This window comes from Helicoverpa zea, chromosome 3, assembly GCF_022581195.2.
Source record: "Helicoverpa zea isolate HzStark_Cry1AcR chromosome 3, ilHelZeax1.1, whole genome shotgun sequence".
NCBI lineage: Eukaryota > Metazoa > Arthropoda > Insecta > Lepidoptera > Noctuidae > Helicoverpa > Helicoverpa zea.
The window spans coordinates 6868081-6885013 of NC_061454.1; the positions used below are offsets into that span (position 1 = coordinate 6868081).

The following is a 16933-nucleotide window of genomic DNA, read 5'->3' on the forward strand; positions in this document are numbered from 1 at the left end:
ACTCTTAACTATTCCACTTTTATTACCTTAATTGAAATGCATTATAATATTAATCGACAAATACGAGGTATTGAACGAGAATTTTTTTTACCGACTTCAAAAAATGGAGGAGTTTCTCACTCAGTTCGTTTGTATTCTTTTTACGTAAGTACGTGCATATTAACTCCGTCGTTTACCAACCGATTTAAACAATCATTTTATTGTTTGAAAGGATTTACTTTCCAAATAGTTCCTTTGTTATTCGGTCCAGGGTCTGGTGATAGAAACCTTAAAACAATAGGGAACTCTCGGAAATTGTAAGCACATATCGAATAAAAACTTGTCATTCGGGTATATGTCTCCGACACCACAAAACTGTGGAGGTTAAGACCTGACCTGCCGATGGAGACGACAGTGAGACGAGGGAACTCCTCAACGGTAACTATTTACTACCTCGTGTTCGAGCTTATTTAATTCGTCCTGATAAGATTTTTCCATTGCCATTACGGATATTAATTGCATGACGCTACACGAACTTAGGACTGATTGTAGTAGATAGAGACTGAAAAGCAAGAGAAACAACAATTACCTTTAAACGTCTATTTCTGTTATTTTATCCTGTTAACAGTGAAACCACTAACTATCTGAATGTTATTTCAAGAAAAGAAGGTTGTTAGGTTTGTGGCTGCTTAAAATGGCTAGCTAACAATGGCTGGCTAACATGAGAACCGGTTTTTCTCTTGACCTCTGGGACCGATTTCAAAAATATTTGGAGTCCGTCTTAAGAGTGAAGTAAAGAACCTATTCTAACCATTCCCACTACTGGGCAAATGGCTTGGGCTTTATAAAGTGACTGTTCAAGTTTAACATTATAACCGGTTTTTTTCGGGACCTCTGGGACCGATTTCCAAAATATTTGGATTTCGTGTTAACAGTGCAGTAAAGAACCTATTTCGACCACTTTCACTACTGGGCAAATGGCTCAGGCTTTGTTAAGTGACTATCTATGGAGAACATTTGAACCGGTTCTTCTCGGGACCTCTGGGACCGATTTCAAAAATATTTGGATTCCGTCTTAAGAGTGAAGTAAAGAACCTATTCTAACCATTCCCACTACTGGGCAAATGGCTTGGGCTTTATAAAGTGACTGTTCAAGTTTAACGTTATAACCGGTTTTTCTCGGGACCTCTGGGACCGATTTCCAAAATATTTGGATTTCGTATTAACAGTGCAGTAAAGAACCTATTTCGACCACTTTCACTACTGGGCAAATGGCTCAGGCTTTGTTAAGTGACTATCTATGGAGAACATTTGAACCGGTTTTTCTCAGGACCTCAGGGACCGATTTCAAAAATATTTGGATTTCGTGTTAACAGTGCAGTAAAGAACCTATTTCGACCACTTTCACTACTGGGCAAATGGCTCAGGCTTTGTTAAGTGACTATCTATGGAGAACATTTGAACCGGTTTTTCTCGGGACCTCTGGGACCGATTTCAAAAATATTTGGATTCCGTGTTAAGAGTGAAGTAAGGAACCTATTTTAACTATTTCCACTACTGGGCAAACGGCTTGGGCTTTGTAAAGTGACTGTTCAAGTTGAACATTAGAACCGGTTTTTCTCGGGACCTCTTGGACCGATTTCCAAAATATTTAGATTTCGTGTTAACAGTGCAGTAAAAAACCTATTTCGACCACTTTTACTACTGGGCAAATGGCTCAGGCTTTGTTAAGTGACTATCTATGGAGAACATTTGAACCGGTTTTTCTCGGGACCTCTGGGACCGATTTCAAAAATATTTGGATTTCATGTTCAGAGTGCACTATGGAACCAGTTGGAACTACTCCCACTGCTGGGCAAACTTTGAGCCCAGACCCTGGCATTGTCCTTTAATGTGTCAATTGGATATCAATGGAATCTCAATAGCAGTTTTAAAGTTAGCTAGAATTCTGCTACTAATATAAGACCAATCGTTTTCCAATGACATTCCATTGATTTGCCATTGGTTTATGTGGTAGTCTGCTCTACAATCGTAAATCGATTGCAGACAATATAATTAACCAATCACACATGAATTCATCACAGAAAAGCATCAAAACGTTTTTAAAACAAAATAATAGTTCATTAAGTCATTGGAACTCTTGGTAGAATTTGTATGGCAACGCCTACAACAATTCAAACGAGAGTCCATTCAATTGTGAGTCCGTGTTTGGATCTCAGTTGGACATCCAAAATACATGCAGGTAGACAAAGTAACATCAATAAAACTTTTATTTAAATAACATATGCACTAAAATACACTGATAAATAAATTAGATGCACTTGGTTACAGATACATTAGTTATTAACATTTCATTTAATTCTGTAATATAATTTATTTATCATGCAAATACTGTTGGAATATTATTCTCATTTAAATTACTTATTGGGAGTTGATTCTGCACTTTCATTTCGTAATTCTTGCCTGACATCAATATTGGATTGCAACAGCTCCTTCAATCTTTCATGTATGTCGTCATTTTTTTTTTCCAAATAATCTAACGCTGTGTTTAACTCATCCAATTTAGAATCCAACATGATGTATTCTGAAACAAAGGCAAACCCCACCCATTTAATTTTTGTAAATTATTATGGCTATGACTTCACTTAATCCTCCTCACAGCTTATCTGTGTCCTAAAGCTTAAGCAACTAATTTAAGAGGCCAAAAAGTAATCTATATCTGTGCGTCCTCGCACACAGTGTTTAAATTAGTAATATAATAGAAACCAATTTCTTAAATAACTATTAACGGGCATGAGTTGTATGTAGATGGGTGTATTGAATCTCTTGCTGAATGTTAAGCTATATTCTGAAGATTATGAGTACTGATAAATTAATGCCGTCTATAAGAAGACTCAGACCTCACCTTCGACGGCAGTTTCCTCCTCAACATCAGTCTGTTGCGTCGGTTCTATTTCATTGTTGTCTAAAACACCATTTTGGTTGCCGTTATTCTGATCTTGACCAGCCATTTCTATGTATTTTACAAATAGTTTGGGTTGAGAATTATTTACGGTTTTAGCTAATGTATTACAATTATTGATAAAATATATGGCCAAACATATAAATAATAACTTAGTCAGTTTGAGACTTCGAGATGGTGTCTGTGTCTGTCAGTCTCAAATGTCAAGTCTGTCAAAAATCACGGGATCTCCAGTGCTGCCACCATACAATGCCGTTTTAGATAGCGAAGTAGCATGTAGTAATCTGTGGCTTCTGTTCCGAACATAGAAACTAGTACCACGCACCGCCATCGGCCATACCATCAGAAGAGACATGCAGGTCGCTTGCTGTACTCAAACTGTTAAATGAAGATGATCTCTATAACAATAAAAATAAACTTACACTGATCACCCATTCATATCTAACTCCAACTCTTGTATTACCTTCACAGAAGCCTACACAACACTATTTTTTCCAGCTGTATGAGGCTGGCCTTACATTATTTTTTATAACATGGCAATTTTATAGTAAATACGTCACGTCATATTTGATTTGACGAAAGAGCCAAGAGGAAGCCTTTGTTTTGTACTCAGTGAATTAGATTTATATTGAGGAGAAAATATATTCCATATAATTTATTGACACGTTGTGTTGTTGTTTAAAATAAAGTAAGATATCAATCTGGAATTAATTGTTTAGTTCTATTGTGTTATTATTGACTTCTTAGTGTTTTCGTTAAAGGTAAATCTGGGACGTAATTATTGGATGATTATAATTATTGTGTTAATTTTTTATGGTAAACTTCCACATCATTCCACCTCCTTTACAACTCATTCCAATGATTAATATTTCGTATAAATTAATTACAGCATAAACATAAAATCAATGTGTGGTGATGACTCATAAGTATCTGCATCAATAATTATTTACGGAAAGTCAGAATATGTCATGAACATCTAATGATTTTTTATTTTCTTTCAAAGAATCTAATCACTCTACTACTGGATGGGTTTGAAGTGACTTGGCAGTACTTTATCATTATCTGCCTAGCCTTCTCACAACTAAATTCAAGTGAATTCCATCCTCATCAATCGCCAGTGTTTACATGGAGTGACTGCCTATCTGTCATCCTCAATCCAGTTACTTACACGGATAACCTGACGCCTAGTACTCATTGATAAGTGTGATTGTCAGACTTTCTACTATGAAATATGTTCAAATGACAGCTGGGACCCACCAATTCAACATATCTTTAGAAATATGGAGAAACTGGCTACTTTTTGACCATTATTTTACATTATATTAGTGTCAGTAAAACTACTGCAGAATCTTGCAGGCAGTTGCTAGGTTTAAATCTTGTAAATGATGAAGAGTGACATGTGCTTGTATTCCTGTTGAACAATCAAAACCTTATAGACATATAGTCGCTATCTGCATCCTAACCAAAGGGTAAAGCAGGATGCTATAACTAAGACTGTCCATCTGGCACCATGCTTTACCTATCAGAACAGTGATTGCTACAGAGTTGATGTATCATATTGCTGTTAAAACAACAAATACTGAAAACTACAATAACATGAATATTTTTGGGGATTCATTTGTACGAGAGGCTCAACTCCAACTCATACTTAAGCTTTTATGTTACAAATTTTGCTTTTATTTATCTGTGCCTGTGTTATTGATTATTGTTATTATTTACTTTCAGATTCAAGATGACATCAGGACCTTACAACTACTCTTATATATTTAAATATATTATCATTGGCGATATGGGAGTTGGGAAATCATGTCTTTTGCACCAATTCACGGACAAGAAATGTTAGTACATAATGTTTTGTAACCTTAACATTTCTTCCAGATCTCGCTGAAAATGTCTATTCGAAATGTCGCTTTAGTCCTTTACTGCCAGAGTATGATTACTGGATTAGAAAGATGTGTTATATGTAAATGTATATACAGTGTAAACTCTATATAACGACACTCGATTTAACGACAAACTCTCTAAAGCGTCGAAATCAATTGCCTTTGGTTGGTTTAGCTTGTCTACCATACATTCATACACTCCACATAGCATCACACCCACTCTCAATAACGACAACAATTAAGTAATAAAAAGTACCTTTTAAGTTGCTAAAAACTGCGCACGTGGTTAACGTTCTTTTGTTGCTTTGTTATCCTAGCCTGCAATAAACTCGACATCATGTATACCGAACTTTCTAAGAAATTCGTTCTTTTGTTTATAAATTGGGATTGCTTGCACGTGTCCGGACCCCGACTGTTTTTGGCCATGACTAGAGTCGTGGAATATCTATACGTTATCATATGTCTGTATTCTCAGTTGCTCACAAATTTTCAAACTGTAAACATGGCTAGTAAAAGAAAATCACTGTGTATTGACGAAAAAGTTTTATTGATACGTGCAATAGAAACTGGAGAGAAGATAAGTGATGTTGGCAAACGCTTTGGATTTAGTCGCTCTACCGTGTCCACAATATGGAAAAACAAAGACAAAATTCTCCAAGCTGAGGGCGAGAGGAAATCTTCCAAAAAATTAAAGAGACCTAAATACGAAGACTTAGATGAAGCTATACTGTCATGGTTTCACCGACAGCGCCAGAATAATATGCCTATTTCGGGGCCGCTCATGAAAGCTAAGGCGGAGAATTTTGCTGAAGAACTTGGTTTAACTTCTTTCAAAGCATCAGAAGGATGGCTCGGAAAATTCAAGCAACGTCATCATATCAACTACGGTAAAATAAGTGGGGAAGCACGAAGTGTTGATACGAATGTGACTCACGATTGGATTAATAGAGTGTGGTCAAAATTCACACAAAAATACGCGCCAAGTGACATTTTCAATTCTGATGAAGCAGGAATTTTCTATAAGTTGACTCCAGATAAAACTCTGAAATTTAAAGGGGAAAAGTGTGTGGGAGGAAAGCTTTCCAAGGAACGTATTACGGTGCTTGTGGCTGCTAATATGGATGGCAAAGAAAAAAGAAAGCTAATGGTAATAGGCAAATCAAAAAATCCGCGCTGTTTTAAGAACATTAAAAATTTGCCAGTGACGTACAAAGCTAATAAATCAGCTTGGATGACCAGTACACTTTTTGAAGAAGAAGTGCGAAAGTGGGATACAGATTTAAAGGGACGAAAAATTTTACTTCTTGTTGACAACTGCCCTGCCCACCCGTTTATATCGAATCTTCAAAACATAGAGTTGGCATTTCTTCCTCCAAATACGACTAGTGTCTTACAGCCAATGGACCAGAGTGTGATTAAAAGCCTCAAGGGTCACTACAGAAGGAAATTATTGATGGAGCTAGTCGAATCTGAGGGGAAAACTTCTGTTAATATGTCGCACGCAGTAAATTTTTTGTCCAAAGCCTGGGAAGAAGTGACACCCACAACTATACAGCACTCTTTCCGACATGCTGGACTTTGTATCAATTTTACGAGTGATGAGGTGGAAACAGAACTTGAGTTTGATAGTGACGACGAACTTCCATTAACTGAGTGGATTCAACAGTTTAACATGGAAGAAAATACGGTGAATCTTCAAACCTACGTGGAAGTGGACGATTGCCTGCTTACAACGGCTTCACTTACAGACAAAGAAATTTTAGATTCTGTAAGAAAAACTGAGGATCAAGAGCAAGGAGATGAAGAAGATGAGATAGACGAACCTGAGCCTCCTCCAAGCATTAAAGAAGCTCTGAAAGCAGCTAAATTATTGGAAAATTATTTCCTTTATCACCAAGATGTCTCAATATCACAGGATATAAATAAAATAAGTAAAAAAATACAACAAAATTACTGGTGCAGCAAAAGACGTCAAACAAAAATAACAGACTATACTCAATAGCATTCAAATAACTTTATTTTTTATGTACATAACCACTAACACTAGTCTGAAATAAACTTTTTTTTCTAATTGTTTTTTTTCTTCTCTCCATTTAACGACAACTCTATATAACGCCATAAAATGCACAGTCCCTTCGGTGTCGTTATATAGAGTTTACACTGTATATGAGAAGAAGAATTACCAATTTTTTCATCTTTCCATTTGATGTAGGTAATATTAGGCTTCAAAAGTCAATTGTTGACTGCTGCATCTGTTTATGAATATTAAACAAACTAGAAATACATAATATATTTCAGTTGTAAGATATGTTCTTAAAAATATTACGAGCATTCAGTTTATTAACAGAAGCATGAATTGATTGTTTTTTTCACAAAAACGTGGTACACCCTAAACTATATCTATCTTCACTGAATGGAGTCATTATAATTTTTTTATTTTTACTCTTTTTTTTTAATACATTTTAATATTTTGTATACGGTTCTTCAAACCATACAGACAGAATTGTGCTGGGGAGTTTGTTCCACCACTTCTTCTTCCTAGTAAAAACACATAGGACGTGGAGAAGGGCAGGCGTTATGGGGGCTGTCTTTGTAAATTTGACCTTCAAAAAGTGATGATTTTCAGCCTACTTTGAATAAATGACTTTGATTTTTTTATTTTTGAGCATTTAGAGAATGTTGAGCATTTGGCGCATTTGTTGTTGGGTGTCTGTCATAGAGAGTTCAATGGTTTTTCAGAAGGCAGTAAGTCTGCCAGCCAGCGAGTTCTGAAAGTCAGTCTCTCCATGTAAATTCAAATTCATTTATTTATGTTTGTACATAATATCTTAATTAGGTCTTTTTTTTTTCCGACGTTAAAAATCATCAAATGACCCCTCCCGCTGTGGGTTAGCAGCGGTGAGGGAGTGTCAGACTCTTACTGACTAAAAACCGTCATGTTCCGTCATAGGCCTTTTATGTACCAGGGCCGTGGTATCTCTTTCGAACAACCCGCAGCCCCGGCAGGTCTTGGCCCTGCTGGGCCCCGCTGGGGTTGCTGACATCTCTTTGAGGAGCGCGTGGAACAACACGCGCCGTCGACACGGGTCTGTCGTCTAAGCAGACAGAGGGACGATGAGCCACCCAAACTCACCGACCACAGACCCACGCCTACGGTGGCCATGAGTCATCAAGCGACACCCGGCGCCCATGGTGTCTACCTGGTCCAGCGCGGCGGCCGGGATGAGAGGTGCGTACTCTCTGGCGTTCCGCCTCCTCCTTCTCGAGCATGACCGCTTCGCAGAAGGAGGCGACGGCATCCCATTCCCTCTCGCCCCAGACCATGGCCTGAACCAGGGCCGGACGCGAGAGGTCGCCGCCGCCCAAAGCCTCGACGAGGACCCGGCGGTGCCCCTCCCATGCGGGGCACACCTGGACTGTGTGGTCCACCGTGTCCTCGGGGCTGTCCGCACAGTGGTGACACCCGGGCGCCTCCTCACGACCGATTCAGTGCAGGTACCTCCTGAAACAACCGTGTCCGGTGAGGACCTGTGTCATGCGGTACGTGAGGGCGCCATGACTCCTCCCGAGCAACTCCTCAAAGAGGGGACTTACCGCCACGATGGTGGCGTGCCCTATCTTAATTAGGTCTTACATTTTAATTATCAATTATATTCAGCTGTTGCCAGCTGAGTAGTAGGACTGGAAGGCAATCCCAACATAGTTAGGAAATGGCTAGGCAAAGGGCAATCTTAAAAAATAAAACAAGTAAGCTGTATAACTAGTGTGTACATATCAATTTGTTGTTTCCAGTCATGGCCGATTGTCCGCATACAATCGGTGTAGAATTCGGAACCCGCATTATTGAGGTTGCTGGACAAAAAATCAAACTGCAGATATGGGACACAGCAGGACAAGAAAGATTTAGGGCCGTAACTCGGTCATACTACAGAGGGGCAGCTGGAGCCCTTATGGTATATGACATAACCAGAAGGTGATTATAAGAAGTAAACATTTATGCTTGTAATTGTTGAGGTATATCAAGTTTAAAATAACTGTGATGTTGGCTAATAGATGTTAATCTGTCCAGTTAATTATTATAAGATCTTGCATGCTTATATGTGTACTCATGTTTTAAAATAAGTAAATCTCATGTAATACCTATTCACAGCTAGAGTATTGGCTACCTACAGGCTCAACTCGTTAAGTTATTTCGGACGTACTTTACCATATTATACATTATTATTTTATGTTGCAGATCCACTTACAATCATCTTAGTAGCTGGCTTACAGACACACGAAACTTAACTAACCCCAGCACTGTGATATTCTTAATTGGTAACAAATCAGATTTGGATGGACAAAGAGATGTAACATACGAAGAAGCAAAGCAATTTGCCGACGAAAATGGGCTTATGTTTGTTGAGGCTAGTGCCAAGACGTAAGTTTAATTCAACTTAAGATTTTAGCACAGTTACAATTGAGAGAAAGAAGATGAAAACAAAGTTATGCAATGAACAAACTAATCGCTAAGTTGTGAAGGTCTTTTATAATCTACCTGCACCTTCGAATGTTCGTTTTTTTCGATTATCTAATCGGCAGGCCCCCCCTGAACCTGATGCCCTAAGCAATTGCTTAGTTTGCGTATAGCCTAATCCTAGACTGAATGACACAAATTAATGGGTTCCAGGCTAACTGGCTACTGGGGACTGGCTGACGCCTTAACAAACGTTGAATTAGTATTTTCAATTGCAAGAACCCTCATACTTTTTTTTTCATTTTTGCTTGTTTGAATGACCAATTCAGGCACACCAAGCTGTTCCGTGTGTTATTGGGACTATAGTCTATTCATTATTTTGATATTATAGATATTACTTGTGTTAAGGCTGACGGTGGCGTCGCTATCTCATGCTACGTTCACACGCGCGCGTTCAACTCAACATTCAACGGGCACATTCACGTTCACGAGCGTGTAAACGGTACGCCCGAGCCCGTGAACGCGCCCGTGACCGTGAATGCCGCGAATCGGGCGAGTGTCGGTTTTTTGGCAAAGTTCAAAGGATGAATGTGCGGGCGCCCAGCGACTGTTTACACGCGCGACGGCAGTCTCTCCTCAGTCAGTCTCTCCTGCGCTTTCGCGACGAGTGGATCTTCATTCAACGTTCTAAGAAAGTCGCTACGATCGGAGATTTCAACATGGTGGAACGGTCAACGTCGTTCATCATTTTGTTTCTTTTTCCAATAAAAATAAGTTAAGCCAAAGGCTATGACAGCAACAACACCGAGATCCTCGCTGCTCGCCATTCTTGCACTGACTGACACGACGGCGCGCGTGTGAACAGCTTGAATGTCCGCCGGCCCGCGACGGGCTGCATGGCGCGCAGCCCGCCAGGCAGCCCACCGGGCTGCGCGTCGCGCGTTTGAACGTAGCATCATGTTTTTTATTACTGTGGGTAGGTTTGACCTTCTCGACTTTATGTCGGTTTTAATAGGTATCCCGTTCCGCAGCCCGCAGAAAAAAAGATACCTATGTCCCCCCTAGTCTTTTTATTTAGATTTTATAAAAGTATTTTGTATGTATTATTTATTATATAATGTGTATGTATTATGTAGTTGATGTGTTTGTTTGCGTTGTTCTTATCCTTCTTCTTCCTCTTCTAGGTTGTGATGATGACGAATGTTCGGTGTTATAGTTCGGCCATTCAGAGAATGCGTTCCTGACACGTCGCGATTGAACTGACGACGTAACTACATTCATTGATTATTGATATAATAATGTTGTTTTAATGCTCCTCAATTGTTAAAACGGTAAACAACCAGCAAAAATATTTTTATCGTAACTGCAACGCCATTGCAAAGTTACGTCGTCAGTTCAATCGCGACGTGTCAGGAACGCATTCTCTGAATGGCCGAACTATAGATGATTGCTGTGTGTTCTGTTCCTGGATGGCTGGTCCCGCTTGCGTGCTTGGTGATGGATGCGTGTTTTGTGTGTCTGGTGTTTGTGTGTCAGTGTGTGAGTGTTGTTCTTCTACTGTTCGTACGAATACTGTGTCTCCTAATACTTTGCTGAGTATGATAGATGAATGTATGGCTGCTTGTTTTTGGAGTATGTGAATGTTAATTGAAGCGTCTAATTGGTCTATGTAATGTTTTTTATTATCTTGAATATTAAGAATAAATAAAACAATGTTATACTTCTATATAACGCAGGCCATCTTATGTGTACTTTTTGATTGTTCATTGTTACTGAATGCTGGGCGGACTAGGAATAAGCTAGTTTGGTAGATTTAACTATTATTATTGAAAAACCAGTGAACTTGGTTTGATTTGTTTGACTAATCTGCCGCCTCTAGGGTCTATCGACAAACCTAACGCTAGGGGCGCTTCGTCAGATACCGCGGTGCCCGCGTTTTTTGCACACCCTGCACGACACCCCTGATGGCGACATCGCGGTAAAGCTAATGCAGAATGATACGATAATGGTACATGAAAGTGATTGTAACTGTCTGTAATTACAGTGGTCAAAATGTGGAGGAAGCCTTTCTTGAAACGGCTAAGAAAATATATCAGAGCATTCAAGACGGGCGACTCGACTTGAACGCAGCAGAGTCGGGAGTGCAGCACAAGCCGGCGTCGCCGGGCCGCCCGCTGGCTGCACCGCCGGCCGCGCGCGACAACTGCGCCTGCTAACCGATCTCGCGATACTATATACATACATATACAGAAATCATACTTAATGGTTAAGAATTATTATCCTAGTAATAAATTTAATTGTCATACATTTTGTTTTGTTTTGACATAATTTATATTAGTGTACATTCCACGTTATATACCTGTTGTTTTGTTTAGAACATTACGAGCCATTACGCACAATCGATGTATCACTGACATCAAAACGTATTGCTATTTAACAACATATTTATTTATGAATTTTATTTTGTCAAATTCGTTCGACTCTCATGGTCCAAGTATGCCCGGGACGGGGTCACCTGGCAAAAATTTCAGTTGTGGGTTATTATGCAGCTCGATTTTATTGGACAGTGATATATCAACACAAATACAACATTAAAAGTAATTTGAGTAACATATTCACATCAATTTGATAATGAATTATCGTTTTCGTAAATACAATATTCGAGCGAAGTTTTCAATAGACTGTGAATGTTCTGATTACCTACTATTGGTTTCCGCGGTTTCATAAGCACATTTCGCGTCTCCGGATATAATATAGCATTTGTGACCCAGGGAATGCCTACTTTAGCTTCCCAAAAGTGAAATAACTACTAAGAAAAGAACCTCTTTACATAAACATTACCCGTCTTACCACAAAAACTTTTAAATGTCAGTTTATGCCTTGTCTAAAAAAATGTCAAATTATGACGTTGACATATGGTTCATTTTGCAACCAACATTTTATTAGACAAGTGTAAAACAGGGTTTAAAGTTTTTGTAGTAAGGCCCTACATGTTTATGGATTTTATTAAAAATGTAGTCGTCGTTCACATAGAGAATATTATGTTTTAGTGGCAAAGGTGGACCCTCTGTGACGTCCTTATTGATAGTTATCCTACCGTCCCCGCACACCCGTGGACCATCGGATTGTCACTAATGAATGCACTCAGCTGACTCAGCACAGTCGTCGACTCTCTATGAACGGAGTGTATCAAAACATTTAAGCTCATTGCGACCGTTCATTAATTTCTTTGTTTTCAATGTTGTTCATTTTTCCTGTCGTTTTCGTTTATTTCCGAGCTTACTAACTAACTGCTGCGAAGACTATACCTTAGAGACTAGTCGACAGTGCGTAATGGCTCTAAGGGTGAACCATGAGAAGCGCACGATTAAGATTTTGAAATTAAACTTTTGTTAAGCGATAGATAATGATAATTGTATCAATGATTATCTACCTATCGTATAACGCCATTCCAAATCCAATAATTTCTTTTCTTAATTTTTAATTTCTGAATTGCTTCATAAAATTAGCTTTCTTAGTAGGTGATCCCTACTGAACAAATTATGTAACACGCACTCCTGATGGGACACCTTTAAATGCACTATAAATGTAATTCCACTTGCAATGTACCACATCGGATTAAATGCGTTTGCATGTGGCAAATGCCACTATTACAGCGTTATTACATTATTGTTTAGGTATTTTTTGTTGACATTAGATACATACATATTTCAGGGATTATAAAAGTAAGTCATTCCTATTGTATTTTGAGGAAAGTATTTGAAGGTAGGTACACAATTAAAAAAACAACCCAAGAAATTAATTTATTTAGGGGTAGATGATCAGTTGTCAGTCGAAGTTAAGCAGTTCATAATTTTATTTCTTAGAATTTGATTAATTCAATTAAAATCGTTTGATGTTTTGCTCATCTAACGTTACACGTTGAGGGCATACATTGTAAGGAAAAGTGTCGTATTTTAGCATTCTGATGCAAATAATCCGATGTAGTACTTAGGTATATTAATTTATCGTTTTAACAATGACTGGCTTGTTTGACAAGTATTTGCTGCAAACTTGTTTCATAAGTTTTGTCCATATTGTAAATGGTATTATTTATGATCTATATCATATTGTTAATTTAATATATATTGTTAATTTTAAACAAGTATATTGCATTCAATCAAGACACTACAAATAGAAACAATTATTAACAAAGGCTTTTCTTGCACGCATCATTCTTTGAAAGATATCTTCTGTAGAGTATAGGTATAGCACAAACAGAGTGGAAGCGGACGCGGGTAATATGCCCGGTGTTGAGTTCGCAGTGCTTGCGCTACCTACATATTGCGCTAGTACCTGCGTCCGCCTCCACTCTGTGCCTGAACGGTGCAACTGACTTTATATGCCACAAACCTTTGAGTCACTGCTTGTAAACTGGTTGTCATATTTAGAGAAATTTAATTTGTGGTATCATTTACACCGTCTGGCTATCCCTGTAACCTGTGGGAGCTTTATGTCGGCGTGGACTGTTCCGCCTAACTGTATGGCGAGACCATCGGCAGTTATCCAAAGAACCAAGTGCCGAACACTCGCCAATCAAGTAAACGAGGAAGAGCTATTCTCTAGGGCAGCGGTGGCATCACATATTAATTAACACCAGACACATCACGTTAGTCAAACTTCGATTTAAACTTTTCTTTGTGTCTGGGATCAATACATTAATTAAAAATAATAATAGGTATACCTATTCTATTTGCATAATAAATATTACCGAAAACTTCTGTGTAGGTACTCACCGACCGGCGAGTAACTACAAATTTATAAGAAATCGTATCTATCTACCTACTGTATGTAAAAAGGTTAACAAACTATGTAAGTTCTATGTTTTACACATTAGGTATAGGACTATGTATTATGTTTTACAGATTAGGTACGTTTGATTTATAAAAGTAGGTACTTTTAATCATTGTCATAACTATGTTACACCTAAATTTATTTATACTGCATTTAAAAATAAACTTTGTTTTTGGGCAATTGTAGTTATTCAAACGCTTTTTTACGTTAGACTCTCTGCGTCTTAACCTGAATAGATTTTGGTATTTGCTGTTCCTGATGTTGAAGCGAAATCGTATAGGTCTGTTTTAAATTCTGTACTTAATTATCTACACGTGCAGACGTATCAAAAGTTCACCTGAATTACCTATTTTTATATATCTACTTAATTCATAACTTTATTTTGTGATAGTGTTGCAACATTGTGGGTAAAGATCAGGTATGGCAGCGATTGCGCGTAGTCGAATTCGAAATAATTACGTACAGCAAGCACTTCAACCTACTCCATTCTGTATAATTTTACTAATCGAACATTAACCTTCCACTTTGTGATAGGTAGAGGTACGGTTGAAAATCTATTGAAGAAAGATAGATTGAGGAAGGTTGATGTGCTGTCTGTTATCCTAATTAACTAATTGACGTACTTTTATAGGTAACTAATGTAGATAATAAGTAGATGTTGTAATCGTCATATGTAAGCTATTTTTTTTAATGCACGTGCGGGTCGCGAGCCGTAGGCCCGTGCATTTATCACTTTATGGAAATGCGCGAGCCTCGGCAAGCTATGCGTGCTTCAGTTTATACATTCCCATACTGTGACTATTGCAATGGCGGGCCGTCCGCTGTCCAAGCCGCCTCTTTTCAAATCGTGGCTTAAGATTCGTAGGTATTGTTGGTTGATCATTTAATTTCTGATAATTCGTTTTTCGTTTCGTTTCAATGCAGGTGCAATATAAAGAAATTAAATCTCGCCTTAATTCTCAATCGGAATTTTAACACTGTATCTTTATTTGGTAGAATGTTATTGTCTACGCTATATAAAAAATTGTAACTAATCGCAAAAGATATGTGTAGGCACCTAAAATACATATCATTTTCATCCCCGGAAGGAGTATTTTTACTCGCTCAGTTTTTATCCTCCTAGACTACTCTACTAGACAATATATTTAGAGAGCATCGTGTATTTCTGTAGTAGGTAGGTAGTCCATTTGAGCAGAAATAATCTTAAGGATTTTTTGCACAAATACATACATGCAAATACAAAAAAAACTTACTAAATGCTGCGTAAAATAATGATTCGATTAAGTACCTAACTGTTATTGCTGTTCTTACATTGATTTTAATCTACTTTTTCATTTTTAGGTAAAATATCATAAATAAGACATCGATATATCGTATCTATAGGTACACGTTGGATGTAATGTAGGTGTACGTGTATTTTAACAAAAATTATCATAGCCAAGAACGTCGCCAACCTGTGCAAAATGTCATGTCATTCAAATTTTTTTTTATCTCGTGGTAACTCAAAAATCGATATATGGGTACCTATGATGATTTCAAAATTAGGTTAATTTACTGTTTATAATTTAACCCCGTTTTGGCTTTACGGATACCATTGCACCTAACACGTTGTATAATAGGTATGTCGTGTCGCAGTTATCTGGTTGACGCTGTTATTGGATTGAACGACTGCGAGATAAATATGTACCTACTATATAGGTACGTTCCGAACAATTACTTTGCTCCACTCAGATGTACCTACTTTGCACAACACGACACTTGCCGTCAGTGCGATTTTGACAGTTCTTCAGAAATCTTGACCAAAATAACAATTCGATAGTACTCTAATTTGTTTATTTAATATGAAATGTTGTCGAAGGGATTGAATAGCTAGTAATTTATTTTTACGACGCGGCATCTTACAATCAGACTAAAAAAACATGCAGTGTAGATGTTCCCCCTACAATAACAGTGAATATATTGTCACCAAAACGACATATAATCGCAATAAATATTTCCACCTATTTTAAGTTTTTATATTTCTATATAGAACATTTAAAATATGTATAACAATGATAATGATAAAACGATTTCAGCTACTTAGGTCGCTATTAACTAGAAAGCCATCGATATCTGGTACGATTGAGTGGAGGTTAGAGTTTGGATTCGTTTAGATGTACCGGTTCTCTGTGAGTGGTGACCAACCAGCTCGATTCTCACAGCGCTCGATTCCTATGTATTTTATGTATGATGCGGTAGCGTGTCAACATTTGGACGTGCAGCCCAACTCAACAAAATATGCAACTATACATATAAGACGGACCAGGACTTAGTGCGTATTTTAGATTAAAAACAATTGACTTAAGTATTTCAATATTTTAATTGTGTAAATATAAAAGCATTTGGGTTACATATCATAGTACAGTAATAGCCCATCTAAATTGGCTCGTCTGATTGTGTATTATCTACTATAGTCTATTTCTTTAACAAAGGAATACTGAGTATATATCTGGTATACTTATATTTAAAATAAATTACTGAACCATGCAATTGAAATTTGTTGTAGTGGAAGCTTAAACCAGCGGAGACGAACATGGAATACTTTTTATCCCTATCCTATCCGAGACTTCCTACGGGATGCGGGCAGAAGCTAGTTACAAGTAGATATTGTATTGCTTTCATGACTACAATTTTACATGAGTAAAACCTAATAATAGCAGTAGTAAAATAATACCAATTAACAATTTACGACGAGCCTATTGTGGGTGTTCCTATTTGAATACTTTTTTAAAGATACATGCATTTGTCCTTATACATACATTAAATAACATTTTTTTATTC

The 16933-nt window shown here is 37.8% G+C and overlaps 2 protein-coding genes across 3 annotated transcripts; one reads left to right on the plus strand and one right to left on the minus strand.

The window, feature by feature from the left end:
• Positions 1 to 2231: 2231 nt before the first annotated feature.
• Positions 2232 to 3254, minus strand: LOC124645940 (bublin coiled-coil protein). The gene is made up of 2 exons (XM_047185923.1): positions 2885 to 3254; positions 2232 to 2563 (listed from the first exon to the last, which is right to left on the minus strand). The coding sequence occupies exons 1-2, from the start codon at positions 2988 to 2990 to the stop codon at positions 2397 to 2399; spliced, it is 273 nt and encodes a 90-aa protein (XP_047041879.1). The 5' UTR covers positions 2991 to 3254; the 3' UTR covers positions 2232 to 2396.
• A 220-nt stretch (positions 3255 to 3474) lies between these two features.
• LOC124645939 (ras-related protein Rab-14) lies at positions 3475 to 11585 on the plus strand. Of its 2 annotated transcripts, none has more exons than XM_047185921.1 (5): positions 3475 to 3629; positions 4667 to 4779; positions 8617 to 8797; positions 9062 to 9244; positions 11325 to 11585. In XM_047185921.1, the coding sequence occupies exons 2-5, from the start codon at positions 4674 to 4676 to the stop codon at positions 11494 to 11496; spliced, it is 642 nt and encodes a 213-aa protein (XP_047041877.1). In that variant the 5' UTR covers positions 3475 to 3629; positions 4667 to 4673; the 3' UTR covers positions 11497 to 11585. The 2 variants fall into 2 exon arrangements, with proteins under 2 accessions (XP_047041877.1, XP_047041878.1); XM_047185922.1 differs by having other exon boundaries at positions 3500 to 3702.
• The last annotated feature ends 5348 nt before the right edge of the window (positions 11586 to 16933 follow it).